This window comes from Natator depressus, chromosome 8 (genome assembly GCF_965152275.1).
Source record: "Natator depressus isolate rNatDep1 chromosome 8, rNatDep2.hap1, whole genome shotgun sequence".
Taxonomy (NCBI): domain Eukaryota; kingdom Metazoa; phylum Chordata; order Testudines; family Cheloniidae; genus Natator; species Natator depressus.
The window spans coordinates 27,440,527-27,464,933 of NC_134241.1; the positions used below are offsets into that span (position 1 = coordinate 27,440,527).

Consider the following 24,407-nt stretch of genomic DNA (forward strand, 5'->3'; position numbering starts at 1 on the left):
CTCTGCATGTGTTTGTGGGTAGCTTCAAACACAGAGATTATACCTTTAAAAGTGGTTCTACTCAGGTGGAGACACTCTTCACTAAGTAAATTAAAACCCAAATATATTAGTCGCAATATCACTAGTGTGTCCTGTTTTAGGTCATGTTTACACTACAGAGACTATAGCATGGCTACAGTGCCGCAGTGATGCTGACATAACCTGTAGTGTACACACACCTAAAGAAATAGAAGGGTTTTTCCCATCTCTGTAGGAACACATCCCTTCCAAGCCATGGTAGCTAGGTTGAACGATGCATTCTTTGGTCAACCTCGCTGTGTCAGGTCAGCATGGCTACAGCATTCGGGGGGGGCGGGGGAATGGATTTTTCACCACCCTGAACACCATAGCTATGTTGACCTAATTTTTAAGTGTAGACCAGGTCTTTAAGGTATCATCGCTGATTAAAACAGTTGGTGAATCCTGTTTGGTTTATCATGGGTAACATAAACAGTTGATAATTGTGCAGAGGTAAATAATCTTAACTAAATCCTATGAAACTACATTTTAAACTCAGTTATTTAAAAAAAGCCATTCAAGGAGCAGTCTTGAGACAGGCAAATAATTAATATTAAGAATGTTAAACTCAAATTAAATTTCAATATTTCTTTCTGTTTACCAAGCTTAGCTTCTGTCTCCTTTCTAGAAGTATATAGTCTAAACAATCTGGTGTTTAGCAGGAAAAGCTGTTAGTACCTTAAATTACAATAGCATCTCAATATTTCATTAAATATATTATAAGAAAAATGTAATCTAATTACTTGGCAGAGCTTTTGCAAATTCCATATCACCAGTAATGCTAAAGTCTCCGTGATTTTGTCATGTTGCAGGAGCAGTGTGGGACTGGAAGGTTACTTTTTCTTGATGCTCTGAGGAGCCTTCTTTCTTCTTAGCTGTTTTGTTGCTGCTGTTTCTTGCTTGTCTAGATAAGATGAACAGGCTGAGCTGAGCATTGAGAGTGTAAGAGAATAAGCATCTGTAAGAATGCATAAAAGTAAGAGTAAGACAACATAAGCATACGAGTGCACTTAGTTCACAGAGATGTATACTCTTCTGTTTGCATAGTGTCACTGAAGTTGGAAGGCACACCTCTTTGAGCAGCTTGAGTGGATTCAGATATCAGCCACTGTCAATTTTCATTGGCTCATGGCTTCAAGGGATTGTATTGCTGGTATCTTTAGCTCATGGATATGAAATCTGCAACTTTATGGTTATATTGCTCTAGCCTTTTGTGGAAAAAAATTCTCAGAACATCTTTAAAGATAGAAAAGGAGGACTTGTGGCACCTTAGAGACTAACCAATTTATTTGAGCATAAGCTTTCGTGAGCTACAGCTCACTTCATCGGATGTTCCCCACACAGACCGTGCACTCACATCTATGCACTCACGGTCTGTGTGTGTGGATATGAATGTGTGCATAGATGTGCTTAGAATATTTATAAAATAAATCGCTTGCAATATGAATATTTCTAGAAATCTTTATATGTATTTAAAACTAAGTTTTTCTCTTTTCAAAGAGGATGGGTGAAGAAGCCCACTTTATCACTTAGGAGTGTTAGGAGAGCTATAAACTAAGCATCAGTTCTTGTTGGAATATACTGAAAAGATTATCCTCACATTCTGTTACACAACCAGATCTCTTTCTAAAACATAAATATCTTACAAGTTTGTTTTGTTCAGATGAAGATAATGTCTATGTCAAACTGGTATCTTGTATGAGGGGTGTGTGTGTGTCTGTCCCTGTCCGGTTCTTTGAGACCATATTCTTGTTAGCTGTTTGCTTTTTAATTAAATGCTTCTTAGATTTATAACCTACCCTTTGTAGTACCTCTACAAATTGGAAATAAAGACTACTATCACATATTCTATACAAAGCACATCACAATAACTAATAGTTTATATATACATCTTTCAAACTATAGCACAAAATAAAATAGTAAACAATGTTAAAGCAAAATAGAAATTATGAAGCTGCACCCCAGATATTGTGTAAATACACTTGGAGGTAATAAATATGGTTTTAAAGGGAAGGGAGACTTCATCCTCTTTGACACTTGGTGTCTGTCACTGGTTGACTATAAGCAGAGATTTCCTAGGAATTTCCTTAATTAACTCTAACATTTCATACAATAAGCAACCAAAAATGTAAGCATGTGAACTGTCATATTCTGCGAGCTTCATTGTATGAGAATAATTGTAAGTACCTCCTAAAATTCAGTAAAGGTGAGGGTCAGTATTATAATAATTTAAAATTATAAGAATAAATTATAATACTTTTATAAATAACCATTTCAAAGTCATTCCCCTACACCCCACTTTTCCAAACATTTATGCGCACAGTTGATTTTAAACAAATCTCTTGGTGTACTTGCTTGCTTAAAGTTAAGCACATGAATAAATGTTTACCAGATTGGGGTCTAAGAATCAAGTTCTACTCAGGAAAAATTCCCCTTTATCAATCAACAGGAGGTTTGCCAGAGTAAGAAATGATTTACACTGATGTGAGATCAGAATCAGATCTATAGCTTGATAGTTCCATAGTTTGGTTTACTGTTGCTGTTTCACTGGTGAATTGCATAGTTGTATGTACTATTGAGAGTGCAAATATACCAGTACCTGTGAAATCAGGATAAAGAGATTATTGTTTTCCCCTTTTGTCTTTTTCGTATAACAAATTAAAGAGCAAATCTTACATTCGTGTAACATTGAGGTTACAACTTGAAATACTCCAAAGTCAGGGAATGCAAATAATTATTTCTTAAAGCAATCTTATTTCACCCACATCACACACACTGTCAATACATGATATACTCTACACTGAACTACAGCATAATTAATTATACATGGCTGAAAATTTTTAAAGTCACCTAAGGGATCTGGATTCCCAATATCCATTCATTTTAATAATAGTTGGGTGTGCAAATCCTGAAGGCAGTTTTGAAAATCTCAGATCATATGTATGTGATTTATGGTTCCCACAGAATCATTAACTTTTTCTGTCTGACCTTTGAGTGTTCAAAATTGCAGTTTAACAGTATGCTAGTGGAATTTGGTATTGCATGGTCGCCATTTTTTCCTTAACAGTTGGCAAGTGACAGTGTTCTTTGGGATTTAGGGAATTTTCTTAAATGTGCAATATTGGTTTTCCTTCCAAATAAATTGTTTTCCTTGACTAAGGATATAAATAAATATGAACAAGTACTAGTCCAGTCCTTGTGGTTTGTAGAATCAGCAATACTACTGACAATGGTTTGCAGAGATTTTAAGAGTCTTCTAAATGTTACTGACGGTTAATGTGCCTGTTTCTTTTGGGTTGTATAACAATATGGGAAATGTACACTGTACTTTACAGTGATTGTATTGTGTTATATATGATGTCTAGACCCTCATCACCACTCTATGTAGCATCTCACGTAGTAGATATTTGCCTGGTCTCTAAATAGACTCCATATCTGCAACAAGATGATCAAATGATTCCAGCATAGTGGAATGGGACCCAGACACTTTGATTCATGAGTAGAAGGATCTGGATCCAATATGTCTCTGTATTTTTCATTTCCACAGTGAGAAGCTGTGGTACTTCATGTCTGAATTTTAATTTAAAGGTGCGGTTCCTTGTAATAGAAGGAATAATAAGCATAAATACCACCAGTGTTTGCTTGTTTTGTTTAGGGTGACATCTGTTTGACTCCAGATTTTGCTGATGCCATAGAAGTAATGAATGGGAAAATCTTAGCTGTCCATTTATGGGTATGTCACTAAATGTTTTGTTTCAATGAGATACAAAGTAACAAAAAATCTTAATTATAATTATAATCCATTTCCCCAGCTGTGAAGGCGATTTAGTGGCAATAGGCAATGTTACTTGATAAAGCATAAGAAGGCAGAAAGACATTATACAAGAGTCAATCAAAATATCTTGCTTATCAGTGTCCTTCAGCTTATGGCTATTACCTCTGGAATGACTCTAAGGGTATGTCTACACTACGGAATAAGGTCGAATTTATAGAAGTCGGTTTTTTAGAAATCGGTTTTATATATTCGAGTGTGTGTGTCTCCACAGAAGTGCATTAAGTGCATTAACTCGGCGGAGTGCTTCCACAGTACCGAGGCTAGAGTCGACTTCCGGAGCGTTGCACTGTGGGTAGCTATCCCACAGTTCCCGCAGTCTCTGCTGCCCATTGGAATTCTGGGTTGAGATCCCAATGCCTGATGGGGCTGAAACATTGTCGCGGGTGGTTCTGGGTACATATCGTCAGTCCCCCCCTTCCCTCCCTCCCTCCGTGAAGGCAAGGGCAGACAATTGTTTCACGCCTTTTTTCCTGAGTTACCTGTGCGGAAGCCATACCACCGCAAGCATGGAGCCCACTCAGGTAACCGTCACCGTATGTCTCCTGGGTGCTGGCAGACGCGGTACGGCATTGCTACACAGTAGCAGCAACCCATTGCCTTCTGGCAGCAGACGGTACAGTACGACTGGTAGCCGTCCTCGTCATGTCCGAGGTGTTCCTGGTCGCCTGTGTGAGGTCGATCAGGAGCGCCTGGGCAGACATGGGCGCAGGGACTAAATTTTTAGTGACTTGACCAGGTCATTTTTTTTAGTCCGGCAGTCAGTCCTATTGAACCGTCTTATGGTGAGCAGGCAGGCAATATGGATTGCTAGCAGTCCTATTGCACCGTCTTCTGCCGAGCAGCCATGAGATGTGGATGGCATGCAGTCCTTCTGCACCGTCTGCTGCTAGCCAAAGATGTAAAAGATAGATGGAGTGGATCAAAACAAGAAATAGACCAGATTTGTTTTGTACTCATTTGCCTTCTCCCCTGTCTAGGGGACTCATTCCTCTAGGTCACACTGCAGTCACGCACAGAGAAGGTGCAGCGAGGTAGATCTAGCCATGTATCAATCAGAGGCCAGGCTAACCTCCTTGTTCCAATAAGAACAATAACTTAGGTGCACCATTTCTTATTGGAACCCTCCGTGAAGTCAACCCTGTAAGCCGTGTCCTCAGTCGCCCCTCCCTGCGTCAGAGCAACGGCAAACAATTGTGCATCTGAGTTGAGAGTGCTGTCCAGAGCAGCCCAATGGAGCACTCTGATTGGGCTAAAACATTGTCGCGGGTGGTTCTGGGTACATATTGTCCGGCCCCCGTTCCCTCCCTCCCTCCGTGAAGGCAAGGGCAGACAATTGTTTCGCGCCTTTTTTCCTGAGTTACCTGTGCGGATGCCATACCACCGCAAGCATGGAGCCCGCTCAGGTAACCGTCACCGTATGTCTCCTGGGTGCTGGCAGACGCGGTACGGCATTGCTACACAGTAGCAGCAACCCATTGCCTTCTGGCAGCAGACGGTGCAGTATGACTGGTAGCCGTCCTCGTCATGTCCGAGGTGCTCCTGGCCACGTCGGCTGGGAGCGCCTGGGCAGACATGGGCGCAGGGACTAAATTTTTGGTGACTTGACCAGGTCATTCTCTTTAGTCCTGCAGTCAGTCGTATTGAACCGTCTAATGGTGAGCAGGCAGGCAATACGGATTGCTAGCAGTCGTATTGTACCATCTTCTGCCGGGCAGGCAAGAGATGACGATGGCTAGCAATCGTATTGTACCATCTTCTGCCGGGCAGGCAAGAGATGACGATGGCTAGCAATCGTACTGTGCCATCTTCTGCCAGGCAGGCAAGAGATGAGGATGGCTAGCAGTCGTACTGTGCCATCTTCTGCCGAGCACCCATGAGATGTGGATGGCTTGCAGTCCTTCTGCACCGTCTGCTGCCAGCCAAAGATGTAAAAGATAGATGGAGTGGATCAAAACAAGAAATAGACCAGATTTGTTTTGTACTCATTTGCCTCCTGCCCTGTCTAGGGGACTCATTCCTCTAGGTCACACTGCAGTCACTCACAGAGAAGGTGCTGCGAGGTAGATCTAGCCATGTATCAATCAGAGGCCAGGCTAACCTTCTTGTTCCAATAAGAACAATAACTTAGGTGCACCATTTCTTATTGGAACCCTCCGTGAAGTCCTGCCTGAACTACTCCTTGATGTAAAGCCACCCCCTTTGTGGATTTTAGCCTCCTGAAGCCAACCCTGTAAGCCGTGTCGTCAGTCGCCCCTCCCTCCGTCAGAGCAACGGCAGACAATCATTCCGCGCCTTTTTTCTGTGCGGACGCCATACCAAGGCAAGCATGGAGTCCGCTCAGCTCACTTTGGCAATTAGGAGCACATTAAACACCACACGCATTATCCAGTAGTATATGCAGCACCAGAACCTGGCAAAGCGCTACCGGGCGAGGAGGCGACGTCAGCGCGGTCATGTGAGTGATCAGGACATGGACACAGATTTCTCTGAAAGCATGGGCCCTGCCAATGCATGCATAATGGTGCTAATGGGGCAGGTTCATGCTGTGGAACGCCGATTCTGGGCTCGGGAAACAAGCACAGACTGGTGGGACCGCATAGTGTTGCAGGTCTGGGACGATTCCCAGTGGCTGCGAAACTTTCGCATGCGTAAGGGCACTTTCATGGAACTTTGTGACTTGCTTTCCCCTGCCCTGAAGCGCATGAATACCAAGATGAGAGCAGCCCTCACAGTTGAGAAACGAGTGGCGATAGCCCTGTGGAAGCTTGCAACGCCAGACAGCTACCGGTCAGTTGGGAATCAATTTGGAGTGGGCAGATCTACTGTGGGGGCTGCTGTGATGCAAGTAGCCCACGCAATCAAAGATCTGCTGATATCAAGGGTAGCGACCTTGGGAAATGTGCAGGTCATAGTGGATGGCTTTGCTGCAATGGGATTCCCTAACTGTGGTGGGGCCATAGACGGAACCCATATCCCTATCTTGGCACCGGAGCACCAAGCCGGCGAGTACATAAACCGCAAGGGGTACTTTTCAATAGTGCTGCAAGCTCTGGATCACAAGGGACGTTTCACCAACATCAACGTGGGATGGCTGGGAAAGGTACATGACGCTCGCATCTTCAGGAACTCTGGTCTGTTTCAAAAGCTTCAAGAAGGGACTTTATTCCCAGACCAGAAAATAACTGTTGGTGATGTTGAAATGCCTATATGTATCCTTGGGGACCCAGCCTACCCCTTAATGCCATGGCTCATGAAGCCGTACACAGGCAGCCTGGACAGCAGTCAGGAGCTGTTCAACTACAGGCTGAGCAAGTGTAGAATGGTGGTAGAATGTGCATTTGGACGTTTAAAGGCGCGCTGGCGCAGTTTACTGACTCAGTTAGACCTCAGCGAAACCAATATTCCCACTGTTATTACTGCTTGCTGTGTGCTCCACAATATCTGTGAGAGTAAGGGGGAGACGTTTATGGCGGGGTGGGAGGTTGAGGCAAATCGCCTGGCTGCTGGTTATGCGCAGCCAGACACCAGGGCGGTTAGAAGAGCACAGGAGGGTGCGGTACGCATCAGAGAGGCTTTGAAAACCAGTTTCATGACTGGCCAGGCTACGGTGTGAAAGTTCTGTTTGTTTCTCCTTGATGAAACCCCCCGCCCCTTGGTTCACTCTACTTCCTTGTAAGCTAACCACCCTCCCCTCCTCCCTTTGATCACCTCTTGCAGAGGCAATAAAGTCATTGTTGCTTCACATTCATGCATTCTTTATTCATTCATCAACAAATAGGGGGATGACTACCAAGGTAGCCCAGGAGGGGTGGTGGAGGAGGGAAGGAAAATGCCACACAGCACTTTAAAAGTTTACAACTTTAAAATTTATTGAATGACAGCCTTCTTTTTTGGGGGCAATCCTCTGTGGTGGAGTGGCTGGTTGGCCGGTGGCCACCCCACCGCGTTCTTGGGCGTCTGGGTGTGGAGGCTATGGAACTTGGGGAGGAGGGCGGTTGGTTACACAGGGGCTGTAGTGGCAGTCTGTGCTCCAGCTGCCTTTGCTGCAGCTCAACCATACACTGGAGCATACTGGTTTGGTCCTCCAGCAGCCTCAGCATTGAATCCTGCCTCCTCTCATCACGCTGTCGCCACATTCGAGCTTCAGCCCTCTCTTCAGCCCGCCACTTACTCTCTTCAGCCTGCCACCTCTCCTCCTGGTCATTTTGTGCTTTCCTGCAGTCTGACATTATTTGCCTCCACGCATTCGTCTGTGCTCTGTCAGTGTGGGAGGACAGCATGAGCTCGGAGAACATTTCATCTCGAGTGCGTTTTTTTTTCTTTCTAATCTTCACTAGCCTCTGGGAAGGAGAAGATCCTGTGATCATTGAAACACATGCAGCTGGTGGAGAAAAGAAAAGGGACAGCGGTATTTAAAAAGACACATTTTATAAAACACTGGCTACACTCTTTCAGGGTAAACCTTGCTGTTAACATTACATACATAGCACATGTGCTTTCGTTACAAGGTCGCATTTTGCCTCCCCCCACCGCGTGGCTACCCCCTCAACCCTCCCCCCTCCCTGTGGCTAACAGCGGGGAACATTTCTGTTCAGCCGCAGGCAAACAGCCCAGCAGGAATGGGCTCCTCTGAGTGTCCCCTGAAGAAAAGCACCCTATTTCAACCAGGTGACCATGGATTATATCTCACTCTCCTGAGGATAACACATGAACGGATGTTGCTTGAACGCCAGCAAACATACACTGCAATGCTTTGTTGTACAATGATTCCCGAGTACGTGTTACTGGCCTGGAGTGGTATAGTGTCCTACCATGAAGGACGCAATAAGTCTGCCCTCCCCAGAAACCTTTTGCAAAGGCTTTGGGAGTATATCCAGGAGAGCCGCGAATGCCAGGGCAGAGTAATCCTTTCACATGCTTGCTTTTAAACCATGTATAGAATTTTAAAAGGTACACTCACCGGAGGTCCCTTCTCCGCCTGCTGGGTCCAGGAGGCCGCCTTGGGTGGGTTCAGGGGGTACTGGCTCCAGGTCCAGGGTGAGAAACAGTTCCTGGCTGTCGGGAAAACCGGTTTCTCCGCTTGCTTGCTGTGAGCTATCTACAACCTCCTCCTCATCATCATCTTCTTCGTCCCCAAAACCTGCTTCCGTATTGCCTCCATCTCCATTGAAGGAGTCAAACAACACGGCTGGGGTAGTGGTGGCTGAACCCCCTAAAATGGCATGCAGCTCATCATAGAAGCGGCATGTTTGGGGCTCTGACCCGGAGCGGCCGTTCGCCTCTCTGGTTTTCTGGTAGGCTTGCCTCAGCTCCTTCAGTTTCACGCGGCACTGCTTTGGGTCCCTGTTATGGCCTCTGTCCTTCATGCCCTGGGAGATCTTGACAAAGGTTTTGGCATTTCGAAAACTGGAACGGAGTTCTGATAGCACGGATTCCTCTCCCCATACAGCGATCAGATCCCGTACCTCCCGTTCGGTCCATGCTGGAGCTCTTTTGCGATTCTGAGACTCCATCATGGTCACCTCTGCTGATGAGCTCTGCATGGTCACCTGCAGCTTGCCACGCTGGCCAAACAGGAAATGAGATTCAAAAGTTCGCGGTTCTTTTCCTGTCTACCTGGCCAGTGCATCTGAGTTGAGAGTGCTGTCCAGAGCGGTCAAAACGGAGCACTCTGGGATAGCTCCCGGAGGCCAATACCGTCGAATTGTGTCCACAGTACCCCAAATTCGACCCGGCAAGGCCGATTTAAGCGCTAATCCGCTTGTCAGGGGTGGAGTAAGGAAATCGATTTTAAGAGCCCTTTAAGTCGAAATAAAGGGCTTCATCGTGTGGACGGGTGCAGGTTTACATCGATTTAATGCTGCTAAATTCGACCTAAAGTCCTAGTGTAGACCAGGGCTAAGGACTTTTCTGGCTGTCTTGGATGACACAGTGGACTTCTGCTCTTCTATTCCTAATACAGTGGAGTTATACAGGGTTACATTGGTAGTTTGTTAATGTTCATAAAGAAGAAAGTGAGTGATTCATTTCATGTGTATCAGATTCCTGAGGGCCTGCAGTGAATCAGTAAAATCTTAGCTGCAAATTGAGCCACTAAGCACTCCCACTCCCTCCTGGTATTTAAAAAGTGGGGGCAGGGGATGATAGGGGAGAGGAGAAGGGGAATTGAACTGAATGGGTCTGATCCAAAGCCCATGGCAGATAATGGGGGTCTTTCCATTAACCTCAGTGGGCTTTGGATCAGGCCAGTAGGGAGCAAATAGCAGGAATAAGATGTGAGACTGTGATATATAAATGGGCGGTGGGTTTAAATGAATTGCATAATAGCCAGGGTCAGGTAACTGGTTCAGATGAAATAATTATAATAAAAAAGTGAACCATGAACTAAAACTAAACCCAAACCCAAACCCAGATCAGATATAAAAGGTAAGAGGAATGAACCCAAGAAGATTATGAAAATCACTATAAAAGCCTATAGTATTTAATGGAGGATTTAAACCAAATTTAAATACAGAAGACATGAAGTGAGAGCTCTCACATAGGTACATTTTTAGTATGTGGTTTAAGGTCAAATTAGAAGGCTTCTAAGACTTCTCAGCAAACCACACAATTGTTTATTAAAAACCTATTTAAAAAATTGCATTGCTCCCTATAAATATTCATGTTTATTTTAATAAGTGTTTTACAGATTTATTTTAATTCCACCTAAACCCCCTTAGTGGCTAGACAACTTCATATTCAAGTCCAGGTGTGCAGGCGAATGTGGAATGCATTTTCAAAGTGCTGTAGCACAGTTATTAAGAGTATTATTAATGACAGCTATTTTTTGTTGTTTTTGATTGCCGCGAGAGAAGCCTGCAGCAGGGATTCTTTGAAGCAACATTTTATTCTTTTGGGAGCTGTTATTTCAATAAAAACAATGAAATCAGTTAGCATAGGTAATAAAATAATTATAGTAATTTATTTTGGCTATTAAATGTTGTATCCCCTTAGCTAATCATCCACTTCAATCTATTACTCAAAGTTCCCTGGTCATTTTTGTCTTAAAGTTAAACTTCATGAATTTTAATAATAAATTGAAAGCTAATAAATCCCCGGTATGCTTTCCTTGTAACCTTAGTATGAACAACTCTTTCTATCATGGTAACACAATGTTACACAACACTAGTGAAAGACATTTTCCATTGTCCTGTCAATGTGAACATTCATTCTTTGCCTAGTTTGTACCAGGTTACAATAGTAGCAGAGATCAGTCACTTGCGGTTAGAAAGTGCTCATTGTTCATGAACAAAAGAAGCATTAGGGAAGAGTATGTTCATGGGGTGTTCAGCAAGCTGTATATGTGAGCTTGCTGGAAGTATTTTGTTATAGCATTCATGTCAACATAAGTGGCCATCATTCAATACACAGCCCAATAATTCGTGCACTGACGCCATGATTAATTGTTTTCTTTGATTAATTTAAACCTTGCATCACTTTGATGGGGCCTACAATAAACCACGCGGGTTGTAAAAGGGAGGGAGGTAGAGGCCTAACTACAGAAAATTGTGTTTGCTACACTTGAACAAGAGAAAAAGAAACGTTTGTTCGTGGTTTTTTTATATAGGACTCGTTTTGGGCAAAGGAACCCGTGAAAAGTCTTTGGACTGAATCCTGATCTTTCTTACTACTGTAAGTGTGGACTAATTCCATGGATTTACAGTGATGGGATGGAAATCAGAATTTGACCATTCATAATTTCGAAATTATTTCCTGTATAATTTTGTTGTTGCTGCTGGTGGTTAACTAGACAAAGTAGACTTGTGCTGACAAAGGTTTGAACTACCATCCTTAAAAGAAACAGTGTTTCATTGTTTAATACTCATTCAAATTCCAATAGACTGCTGACCTAAAAATCCATTTCCTGAGAGTTATTGCTAAGCACAGGGGAATGGTGTTCATTTAAAAGGCTACAGGTACAAGTGTCTCTTCATAATAAAGTACAGGAATCAGATATTGTAATTGCTCTGTATAGGTCTGATCCAAAGTCCATTGAAATCGATAGAAGCATTCCCAATGACTTCAAAAGGCGTGGACTCAAGCTCTATAGCTCTTATTCAGCGAAGTACTTAAGGACAGCCATAACCTTAAGCATGTGGGTGGCTCCACTGAATTCATTCATTTGCTTAAACTTATATCCATACTTTATTATGACTATGTGACCTACCTACCTACTTCTAAAGAAAAAGAATCTTCTCAGTGAAAAATATGGGAGTGGCAGCAACAATCCATAGTTAAATTTGTACTATAACTAAGGCTAATTCGGGAACTACCCCTCCTTCCCTCCTCTAAAATCTTTTTTTTTTTTTAAAGCTTCAGAATGGCTAGATTTATTCCAGGGATGAGGTCAATTTTTTTTCTGCCAGATTGGACAAGAGGTTCCAGAATTAGAACACCCTGCAAATAGAGCCTCCAAAGGCACATGGAAATGGGTGGGGGGAATGAACTTCTTAAGGATCATGAAGGTCTGAGGAGGCTGATAAATCTAAGAATTCCATAGGGTGGGAATTTGGATGGACTCCTACCTTGCCACATAAGGCTTAATATGGGATTGATGTTCAAGTAGTCTTACAACTGTGCACCTCCTAAGAGCTGTAGGAGAATGGTCTCTGGTTCTATAGATCGTAGGAGGAGTGCAGAGTATGGCTTTCCACCTTAAAGAGGTTAGGAAAGAGGAATTGTTTCCCTCTTACCTTTTCACTCCAACTTAATGTTAGAACTGTTTAACAAAATCAAGGAAATTCCTAGAGAAAAAACTTTAAGGTCAAGATAAAGTTGATAATGACTACATCTCACAATGTATATATTTTTAAATGTTTGACTGACTTATGAGGGTAAATGTATGTGTAGAGGTCGTGTTAATGGTGGGTTTTACTATTTACAATATTACTGTAATTATTTTGACCCTTAAGTTTCCAGTATGTACTCTCATTCTTAACTTCCTATTACTTCAATTTTTATCTGAGAACAAAGCAGAATCTGAACTATGCCTCTGCCAGGTTTTATTCTTGCAGGGATCAAATTTTACTGACCATAGACATGTCAACATCTGAAAGTACACAGTGTAGTTGTAGCCATGTTGGTCTAGCTCTTCTTCAGCTCTGTGTAGCTCGAAAGCTTGTCTCTCTCACCAACAGAAGTTGCTGCAATAAAAGATATTATCTCACCCACCTTGTCTCTCTAACATCTGAAAAGTTGTTCTAGAGTTAGAGAAAGACATAAATTAATGAAATTACATTGTTTAGTATTCTTTGACAATTCTTGCAGAACACAAAGACTGACTGAACCTTTTATTTGAAAGCTGTACAGTAAAAGATAAAATCTTTTTTTCCAGATACCCATTAAAATGAACTGATTCCCTTTCCTGACTTGTCTTTAAGGCTTTGCTGGCTTCCACATGTCTATAACAAAGTTGGATATGTTCCTTTTTTCTTTACAACACTTTGAAATACATTGGAAAAGAACTTAAGAAAACTCAAGAAAATGAAGTGCTTTTGAATGGGTTCTGATAAATGTAGATTTAAAAACAAAAAGCTTTCCTCTGTCATTTGAAATGAAAACAGACCACATGACTAAAGACATTCACTATGGGCTTCAATAATACACCAATTGGAAATCAGAGGGAAAAATCAGATACCTATGCTATTTGGGCAGCATATTTTGATACTACTTATAAAAAACCTGAACAAAATAATTACAATATCAGATGAATCTTCCAGTCAAAATAAATGTGAAAGTGTATTAATAGTAAATCTGCAGTTGCCTTAATTTAAATCATGTGAAGATACAGTTTTTCCCCCTCATTTGTTTGTAACAGTAAGCGGGGGGAAGGGGGGAGAGTGTGTGTGTGTGTGATCTCAAAATTAACCTGTCAGAGATGGTGTTTAGACCCCAATCCTGCAAACTCTTAAGGATGTGCTTAATTGATCTACTCGCATTTAATAGAGCATTTCTGTGCTAAAAATAAGGCAAATGAATAAGTGTTTGCTAGATCAGCACCTTAGAGAGCCAAAAAATTCCCAGTCTCATCATCATCTGCAGAAATAAATTCCTTATCTACCTATGTAACTTCATTATAGTATAGAAACTACTGTATAGAAAACTGTAAATTGTGCTTCAGGTTGCTGTATTACAAACCCTCACCATTTTATTGCAAGTTTCACAATATGTAGTGTTTTTCTTAAAGCCCCAGCTCCTGGAGTCATGTGATAGCAGGAGAATCTCAGCTTTTATTAAAAATGTAAATTTCTATAAGTTGTGATTGTGGAGAAAATCTTTAACATGTGAACCTTAAGGACTCAAACCAGAAGGCAAATAAGAACCCAAAATGTACTATTTTAAAAATTTCATTATTTTTAAGCTACTGTTATGATTTATGGTGGAGGGGGAGGTGTCTGACACTTATGGGCTTTTTTAACTCTTATGTTGGGCATTATTAAATTTAGTTAAAGTCTTCCTTTAAAGATTTGGACTTTATTCTTTTCTGATCCTAGCTGGCATTAGAGATGGGCTTGGTAGTGGTATTCAGGTATGAATCTGAATTAGTCTGAATTTTGGTTTCTGATTCAAGGTCATGTGAGGGCTCAAGTCTGAACTGCATGATACCCAAATTTCACAAGCTGTTCTTGCAAGGTTTCTGCCATCTTGAGTCAAATTTTGTGAATGTAGCTGTTCTCATGAGATTTTTGCCTGTCTCTAAATATAAGATAGGCAGTAGACTCTTTCCTGACCTGGAACCAAAACTTATCAAATCTGGATCTGGATAATAAAATTGCATACACAGTTTGAAAGGGTTTGGATCTGAGGTTCTGCGTTTGACCAGTCTCTAATTAATATAAGTAACATCTTTTTATTGCTTAACCTTTGAAGCAATAGGTTTTTGTTTATGGACTATATGTTGAGTAGATGAGAACTATTAATTTATTAATAAAAGAAGATGCATCTGTAATGGCCAATTCAGGGATAATATTACATTGTATCAAAATCTCATATGTAAATCTGCTTTAGAAAAATAGACACTCTAAACTGATAGTCAAACAATATATTACCATGAACTTTTTCTGTCAATATAAAGATGCTTCTCTTTCAAAATACAGCAAAATTTGTTCACTTAGAAGCAAGAAAAAATTCTGTAAGTGATGGATTTAACACAGTGGATAACCTTTTCATTAGGCAATTATGTGTTTCAGTCCATGGGATATGCAGTGTATATTTTTTGTTGTATGTTTTCAGATGTCAGTGACCCTATTTCATGGAATATAAGTCACACTGTAAATTTAAACATCTGAGGAAAATCAATAGATGAGACACTGAAGACTCTTATATATCTGCTGAAAATATTTTTTTCAATTTCTCTTTTTTAAAATCTTCTTGCTCAAAGCTCAACCCAAACACCCCAAAAATATTTTTTTTTAAAAATTGAAATACTTGGATGTTAATTACCAGAGTCTTGGATTTTACTGTAAAGAGCTTTTGTATCTTTGCAGTATTGAAGTTCTAGTCACCAGGTATAATATCCCTGGTTAAGACACCAGTCAATGTAGAAGAGAGTTAATCCACTGAGGAATACTAAAAGGTATGACTTTACATCACTTTGAATAGCTTTTATTACCTACACAATCAATAAAAAACAAAATTTTCATACACAATTCACATACACACTAATGTGAGTAAAAATACTATGTAATTAGTATGTAATTAATTGCAGCTGCTAATTCTGAGTGTTTAGACTAACATTTTTCTTTCAGCTTGGGAGGAAAGTGACTTCTTTTGAGGAACTAGAGACGTGCGAAAAGGTTTTGAGTCAGAAAACGAGATTTTTCCCTCACCCTTCTTTCCACTGCACCTTATTCAAAATATAAAAGCTCATCTTTAGAATGTCATTCTAATGGTATCCTTAGGCTCCCTCCCTGCTAATACCAACTTCTTTAATATGTCCAGAATACCTTTTCTGTGATCTTTCTCCTGTCATTTCTATTTACCACCTGTCTATCACACTTCGAAGGTTCTACTACAAAACTCTGAAGACTGTTTTAGTTTATAGGCCAAATTCTGTCCTCAGAAATCTACATTTGGGAAGTTGTATATACAGTTCTGAAGGCAAAATTTGGTCCAGCATATGTAGATTCTGCATGACAGCTGGTTGAATAACAAAAATGTTACATTTTATCAATAATTTAAAGAAACTAAGATTCCTCTTGTATTTGAATCCCATTCAAGGCTGCTTAGAGTTTGCAAAGATGAAGAACTCAGGAAGTTTTCTGCTTAATTTTGTTGAATGCATGCATTCAATCCATTATTGCACTTTACAAAACTTTCATTTTCCAGTCTTGGAAAAGAAAAACAAATATGATTTAGGGGACTGGTTCTGAAGCTCAAATACCAGGATCACATATTTTGAAGAAACCATCATCCTTGTGCTACCAATTAATCTGTAGGGGTCATTTAATATTTTCAAATGTCAAACATATTTGCAAAGTCAGGACTGGTTTGTGAATGCTTTACAATCCAAAAATCCATCCAATACTGACAAAATTAACATTTTGCCAAATACTACTCAACAAGTTATATGATTGACTGACTGGGCTGACTGGGGCCCAGCTATGAAGTACATTTGTTTCAGGTTAAGTATTCAGATTTTTGTATGGTTAACCAAAGTCCAACTCCGTTATTTTCCCTATATTACTAATAGGGTATTTATATTTATTTATGCTTATCTAGTGTCCATTCTGAGTTGCTAACACTGTTCCATGCAGAAAGTGGCTAGGTAACTTTCACCACTGTGGAAGTAGATATGATATTTTGTGTCTTCACACTATTTGCAATGTCCTTGTTTCTAAATGCGATGTTGAACATGAACAAAGAAATGAAGTCTTTAGGAGAGTGAGAAAATACATATCTTCAGTTTACAAAAAATATGCTTTTCTGAAGATTTTTGTGTTCTGACAGAATAGCAGTATTTTTATTGTATTTAAACGATGTTACATTTCTTGAGTACGGTGAAACCCATAGATTTCACAAGGCTTCATCTCAGTGCCATGCTTATTTTAATAATATGTATATGAGAATTACTTTGTAACTGAAAGGTGCTGCTTTTTAATTCCAAAAATGTCAAGTGTTGGTATTCAGACTGAATCAGCCAAGATGTTAGTTCTAAAAAGCTGTCATTGCCTCTCCTTTTGAAGCTAACATGATTAGTATCAAGGAACTGTAACGCCAACAGACCCTGATTGTCAGTGGGCAGGATCAAACCTGGGACCTCCGGAGCTTAGTGTATGATCCAAAAGCTACATGGCTCTTAGCTAAGCCTGTAGTGGACTCATTAATCTCTAATTGGTCTCGGTGCTAGTATAGGGGACAGAGCACCAGACCCAGGAGGTGTGTGGGTTACAGAAGCATTCATATTATGCTCCCATCTTTAGTATATTATTGTATCAGTTTGTGTTATTTTGTAATATACTCTGCTGTGTTACCTCAACAGTAATGCAGGACCAAATTTTCAGAAAGAGAGGCCTAAAGTCAATTTAGGCACCTAAATTTGCAGACTGTTACTGTGATGACATATGCCTGCTAGATATTTGTATTTGCTAATGAAAAGTGAGACCTACAAATTGTCATTAAAGATACAAATAGTTGCATTCCATTTGTGATCATGGGTGTGAACAAATATGGTCCTGAAACAGTGGATGCTTCAAATAGTAAAGAAAGGGCTTTTGTATATATTTCATTATTTGAGCTTGAGAGTCTCATTGTGATGTACCACATATGACTGCACCAGTTAAAACACATAATGCAACATGACAGACCCGGGATCCAACAACAGGATAAATTGAGCTTTGGTGGTTGCTGCCACCTGTCATTTTCTCCATACTGCAATCAGGGAAATTTAGATTTTGAAGGAAGTACATACTCAGGGAATCCTCAGCTACCTTTTCACAACGGCTTTATAACCTCTCAACTAGAACAGCACAAAGGGATCTTACTGTGATCCAATCTCTGGCCCACGCGATCTATTAAAAAAAATACAGTATATGTATTTAGGTTTGTAAGACACTTTGAGATTTTGTGGCAAAAGTTGCTATAGAAGTACAAGATATTGATAGTGCTACCATAAAAAGCAAGTATTTTTGGATGCAATGTTAGTGAATGAGCAAGATTCTGCTTTCTGGTATACCTGTCTAACCTCCTTATAATCATAGGGTTGCTAATGAAGAGCAGACTTTGGGCCAGTGTATTTCATTACCGTAAATGTATTACTGAATTTTGAAATTCAGAAGAAAAAAAGCTCATATAATAAAATTATAAAGGCACACAAGTTTGAATGATACTTTAAAAACATATAGGAAGTTCATTCCCTGAGGAATTTAAGGTTCAGCTCTCGTAAACACTTAATTTTAAACATCTGAGTAATCTGATTGTTACCTGTGGCACTAACCATATGAGTAAAATAACACACAAGCTTACATTACTAAAGCATCAGGGCCTAAGTAACAGTGATTAGGAATAGTAAAATTTAATCCAGAAATATTGCAGAAAGCAACTACACAAAGTGATTAATTGTCCCATATGTATAAATACCATGGTAATATACACAGTATAAAAGCATAGACAAACCTCTGAATTTTGGGGAAAGGTGATGGAGCAAAAGTAAAAATGAAAGGAACAACACTAACCAAAAGTGGTCTGAAACTTCTGTATTTTTAATTCTCTTCTGTTCTCAGAATAGAGGGAGGGCAGATGGCAAAAATTTATTAATCTTTTGGAAACTTGTACTCAACTAACCTATCCTGTAAAATAAATTAATCACAGATCTTGTACAGGAGTATTTTTTCACTAGCTCTGTGATCATGATCATGACAGGCTTTATGTTGAGTTTTTTGTCTGTAGGTTTCAAAGCACTTTACAAAAGAGGAAGTATCATCATCACCATTTTAAAGTTGGGGAAACAATCACAGAGCAGTGATGTGACATGCCCAGGTTACAGAGCAAGCCAATGACAAAGCCAGGGAAAAAAAACATATCCCCTAAGTCCCAGTCCAGAGTGCTATTCACTAGGCCACACTGTCTCTCTGTAAAAAGTTTCCTAAGCCTTACACACCCAAATTATCTACTTCTGCTTATTCAGTGGTGTGACGGGTTGGATCACAGAAACCCACTTGGAGGCTGCCAACTGATGTACCAAGACTACTTCTGCTCCTGCTTTCCTGCCCTGTCAGCTTAAGACTTCAGGGCCCTGCCTGGTTTGAGCCAGGCCCACTAGCCTGCTGCAAACCCCGACTCAGGTCTGAACCACGTCCACTAACAGCTGTAGGCTTGACTGAAAGCAGCTCACAGAAGTGTTCCTGTCTTCAACACTCAGATGTCTGTATTTCAACACTGTACTTCAACACTCAGAGCTGGCTGTATTTTAAAGAATCCTTATTGAGGTTACAGAGACAAACCATCCCAATGTGTAGAAAGAATAGTAAATATGGCAGGCGACGAGCTTGGCTTAAAAGTGAAATCCTTGCTGATCTTAAACACAAAAAAGAAGCTTACAAGAAGTGGAAGATTGGACAAATGACCAGGGAAGAGTAAAAAAAATATTGCTCGGGCATGCAGGAGTGAAATCAGGAAGGCCAAATCACACCTGGAGTTGCAGCTAGCAAGAGATGTTAAGAGTAACAAGAAGGGTTTCTTCAGGTATGTTAGCAACAAGAAGAAAGGCAAGGAAAGTGTGGGCCCCTTACTGAATGAGGGAGGCAACCTAGTGACAGAGGATGTGGAAAAAGCTAATGTACTCAATGCTTTTTTTGCCTCTGTCTTCACAAACAAGGTCAGCTCCCAGACTGCTGCACTGGGCAGTACAGCATGGGGAGGAGCTGACCAGCCCTCTGTGGAGAAAGAAGTGGTTCGGGACTATTTAGAAAAGCTGGACAACTACAAGTCCATAGGGCCAGATGCACTGCATCCGAGAGTGCTAAAGGAGTTGGCGGATGTGATTGCAGAGCCATTGGCCATTATCTTTGAAAACTCATGGAGATCGGGGGAGGTCCCGGATGACTGGAAAAAGGCTAATGTAGTGCCCATCTTTTAAAAAGGTAACGAGGAAGATCCGGGGAACTACAGGCCAGTCAGCCTCACCTCAGTCCCTGGAAAAATCATGGAGCAGGTCCTCAAGGAATCAGTTCTGAAGCACTTAGAGGAAAGTGGAGGAGAACAGTCAGCATGGATTCACCAAGGGCAAGTCATGCCTGACTAATCTAATTGCCTTCTATGATGAAATAACTGGCTCTGTGGATGAGGGGAAAGCAGTGGACGTGTTGTTCCTTGACTTTAGAAAGCCTTTTGACACCGTCTCCCACAGTATTCTTGCCAGCAAGTTAAAGGAATATGGGCTGGATGAATGGATTATAAGGTGGATAGAAAGCTGGCTAGATTGTCGGGCTCATTGGGTAGTGATCAATGGCTCCATGTCTAGTTGGCAGCTGGTATCAAGTGGAGTGCCCCAAGGGTCAGTCCTTGGGCCGGTTTTGTTCAATATCTTCATTAATGATCTGGAGGATGGCGTGGATTGCTCCGTCAGCAAGTTTGCAGATGACACTAAACTGGGAGGAGAGGTAGATACACTGGAGGGTAGGGATAGGATACAGAGGGACCTAGAAAAATTGGAGGATTGGGCCAAAAGAAATCTGATGAGGTTCAACAAGGACAAGTGCAGAGTCCTGTACTTAGGAAGGAAGAATCCCATGCACCGCTACAGACTAGGGACTGAATGGCTAGGCAGCAGTTCTACAGAAAAGGACCTACGGGTTACAGTGGACAAGAAGCTGGATATGAGTCAACAGTGTGCCCTTGTTGCCAAGAAGGCCAATGGCATTTTGGGCTGTATAAGTAGGGGCATTGCCAGCAGATCGAGGGACGTGATCGTTCCCCTCTATTCGACATTGGTGAGGCCTCATCTGGAGTACTGTGTCCAGTTTTGTGCCCCACATTACAAGAAGGATGTGGAAAAATTGGAAAACATCCAACGGAGGGCAACAAAAATGATTAGGGACTGGAACACATGACTTATGAGGGGAGGCTGAGGGAACTGGGATTGTTTAGTCTGTGGAAGAGAAGAATGAGGGGCGATTTGATAGCTGCTTTCAACTACCTGAAAGGGGGTTCCAAAGAGGATGGATCTCGACTGTTCTCAGTAGTAGCAGATGACAGAACGAGGAGTAATGGTCTCAAGTTTAGGTTGGACATTAGGAAAAACTTTTTCACTAGGAGGTGAAGCACTGGAATGCATTACCTAGGGAGGTGGTGGAATCTCCTTCCTTTGAAGTTTTTAAGGTCAGGCTTGACGAAGCCCTGGCTGGGATGATTTAGTTGGGGATTGGTCCTGCTTTGAGCAGGGGGTTGGACTAGATGACCTCCTGAGGTCCCTTCCAACCCTGATATTCTATGATTCTATGCCCAACTCCCAATGGGATCCAAACTCTAAATAAATTTGTTTTACCCTGTATAAAACTTATACAGGGTAAACTCATAAATTGTTTGCCCTCTTTTACACTGACAGAGAGATATGCACAGCTGTTTGCCCCCTCCCCTCGCCAGGAATTAATACATACTCTGGGTTAATTAATAAGTAAAAAGTGATTTTATTAAATACAGAAAGTAGGATTTAAGTGGTTCCAAGTAGTAACAGACAGAACAAAGTGAATTACCAAGCAAAATAAAATAAAACACGCAAGTCTATGTCTAGTACGGTAATAAAACCGAATACAGATAAAAACCTCACCAGTTCCAGTAAGCTTTCTTTTACAGACTAGTCTCCTTCTAGTCTGGGTCCAACAATCACTCACACCCCCTGTAGTTACTGTCCTTTGTTCCAGTTTCTTTCAGGTATCCTTGGGGGTGGAGAGGCTCTCTCTTTAGCCAGCTGAAGACCAAATGGAGGGGTCTCCCAGGGCTTTAAATAGACTTTCTCCTGTGGGTGGAAACCCCCTCCTCTCTCCTATGCAAAGTCCAGCTACAAAATGGAGTTTTGCAGTTAGCTGGGCAAGTCACATGTCCATGCATGACTGAGTTCCTTACCAGCCAAGCCACATTCCTGGGAAAACCCAGATGTGGATTGGCGTCTCCAAATTCATTGTTGGCTTAAGGTCTTCTTGATTGGGCACTTACTGAGAATAGTCTTTTCTCAGGAAGCTGACCAACTGCTTCACTAAAACCTATTTAGAATCAAACAAGTATGCAGCCAATATTCATAACTTCGAATACAAAAAATGATACATGCACACACATAGCATTAATCGATTCAGTAGATCATAACCTTTACATAGATATGTTACATGGCATATGTAGCATAAAACGTATTCTAGTTGTGTCATATATATACATTCATAAGCATATTTCCATAAAGCCTTATGGGGGGCACTGTCACAGTGGATCTAAAAAAATCTGGAAACTTTGAGGCATTGACTGGTGTAAATGTGGCTTAATGGCAGAATCATTACTTTTTTAATCTTGGAACTGCCAGCCTTTACTATTTTCAACTGAGGTCCAGGTTCTTCGATTAAGGGATGCCATTACTAATTGCTTTTAAATGTTGCTGGGACATTTCTAGTTCAAAAAGTTTAGTTCTTCAGCAATATCTTAAAGTTTATATCCTTAGACAGTTCATTAAAACTTTATATGATGTGGAGTGGGCAAGTACAGAAGTGTCAGGCAAAGCAGCTGGTAGAAAATCCTTGAACAATGGCTAGAACCTGGCTGACATTCTAGAAAACAGTGATTTTCTACAACACTGTGTCCTTATGCCCATTTGTTCTGTTGCAGTAAAATGATGCATCGGTGCTGGTTTCCATGGCTGAGTTTGCATATCTCTCTTACAGTTATACACTGGATTTCTGGAGAAAAGGTCAGATAGGGATAATATGTCAAAAGGGTATAATTAAAGTTCAGAAAGATTAATACCAATGCTATTTAGTAAAATTGCCTTTTAAAGGAATGTTCATCTATTACTTTGATATTTAACATTTTTTGCTGTTAAAATGTTAGTGCTCTTTAAAAGCACAAAATCAGTGGGAGACTTTTGGTTTATATATTTTCTTGTGAATGGACCAGCGGTAGGAAGCAATCTGTTGTTCTGGGGGTTTTTTGTCAGGGGCTTGAAATTTTAACTTCAGGTCAAAAGAAACATTTCATTCAACTCAAAACTAGATTTGTTCAACTTTGTCATTTCACAAAAAAACCAAACCATTTTGCATCAACCTGAAATGATTTTTTATTTTTTTTTCAATTTTGGCCACCAAACCAAACCTTAGTTATTTGCATAACTCTAGTAAGAGCTAGGAAGACAGCTAGGCAGTTATGAACAGTGAGAAGCAGCAGTTGCCACTTTTTTTCTTACTCATATGAACGTGGTACATCTTGTGTCAACAGCGCAACCAAATCTGAATGAGAATATTCATAATGGGCCAAATCCTGATGTTCTTGTTCAGTACTTAGTCATTCATTACTTCAAGTCAATGGGAGTTATATTTGAATTAGAATTAAGAAACTGATCCTGCAACCCTTATTCCTTACACAAATGAATATTATGATTGAGGAATTGGGCCCTACGTATAGGACTTCAAGGTTTGGCCAAATAAGAGTATTACAAAACATTATTGCAGTTACAGTACGTAGAAAGGTATCTTGTCATGGAAAAAATACAATCACTCTTCTTTCTCATAAGAGATATGTTACAAATTACATGACTGTTAAATGCAATCACTATATTATAATGACATTTTGTATAGCTTTAATATCCTCCCAAAGCAAAGAAATTTAGAGTTAACCCTGCCTCCTGTTTTATATCAATAAGTTGTTGACTGAAATATGGGCGCAGTTTTGAATGCAAAATTATGTAAAGTCTACTTGATGTCATTAACGGTAGATGACTGACTACATTTAAAACTCTGCACACAAAATTTGGGTTTGCTTGATTTAGTGTCAGATTACCACTGTTTTAAAATAGCTTTTTTGTTTCATTAGTGGTCTGCACAACATGTGACATCTGCTTTGTGGTCAAATCTCATCTGGAAGAACATTTTCTCTATTACTGATATGAAACGTGTTTCTCAACTGGTCTTGTTTCCCTTTTGTACTGACACATGATGTTCAGCTATCAGTTTCTAAAACCAAAACACTTCTATGCTTCTTTTACTATGCTTCTTTTAAACACTATGCTTCTTTTAAACTCTGTCATGCTTCTTAAAAGGGTATTAAAGATTTGTAAATGTGTGACAATTACCTTATGTTGTCAGATCCATAAATAATAATATTCATTATTTGATAAGCCCCAACAATATGCTTGGCTTACAGTCTAAGTAAGATAGACACAGAGTAGGGAGGATGCTTTGAGAAGCCTAGAAGAGGGGATCACTAGGAATTTTTAAACACTACAATACTTGGCTCATTTTCTGTAGGTTATATTCTAAAATTTGATGATTGCACACTACAAAAT

General features: G+C 40.6%; 2 protein-coding genes across 2 annotated transcripts in view; one reads left to right on the forward strand and one right to left on the reverse strand.

Moving 5' to 3' along the window:
* Positions 1-24,407, forward strand: part of TENM2 (teneurin transmembrane protein 2) — a 1,431,609-nt gene that overhangs the window by 116,887 nt on the left and 1,290,315 nt on the right. The gene's annotated exons all lie outside the window — the stretch shown is intronic.
* On the reverse strand, positions 7,753-9,499 carry LOC141992665 (uncharacterized). Its single transcript, XM_074961997.1, has 2 exons — positions 8,853-9,499; positions 7,753-8,273 (listed from the first exon to the last, which is right to left on the reverse strand). The coding sequence occupies exons 1-2, from the start codon at positions 9,433-9,435 to the stop codon at positions 7,753-7,755; spliced, it is 1,104 nt and encodes a 367-aa protein (XP_074818098.1). The 5' UTR covers positions 9,436-9,499.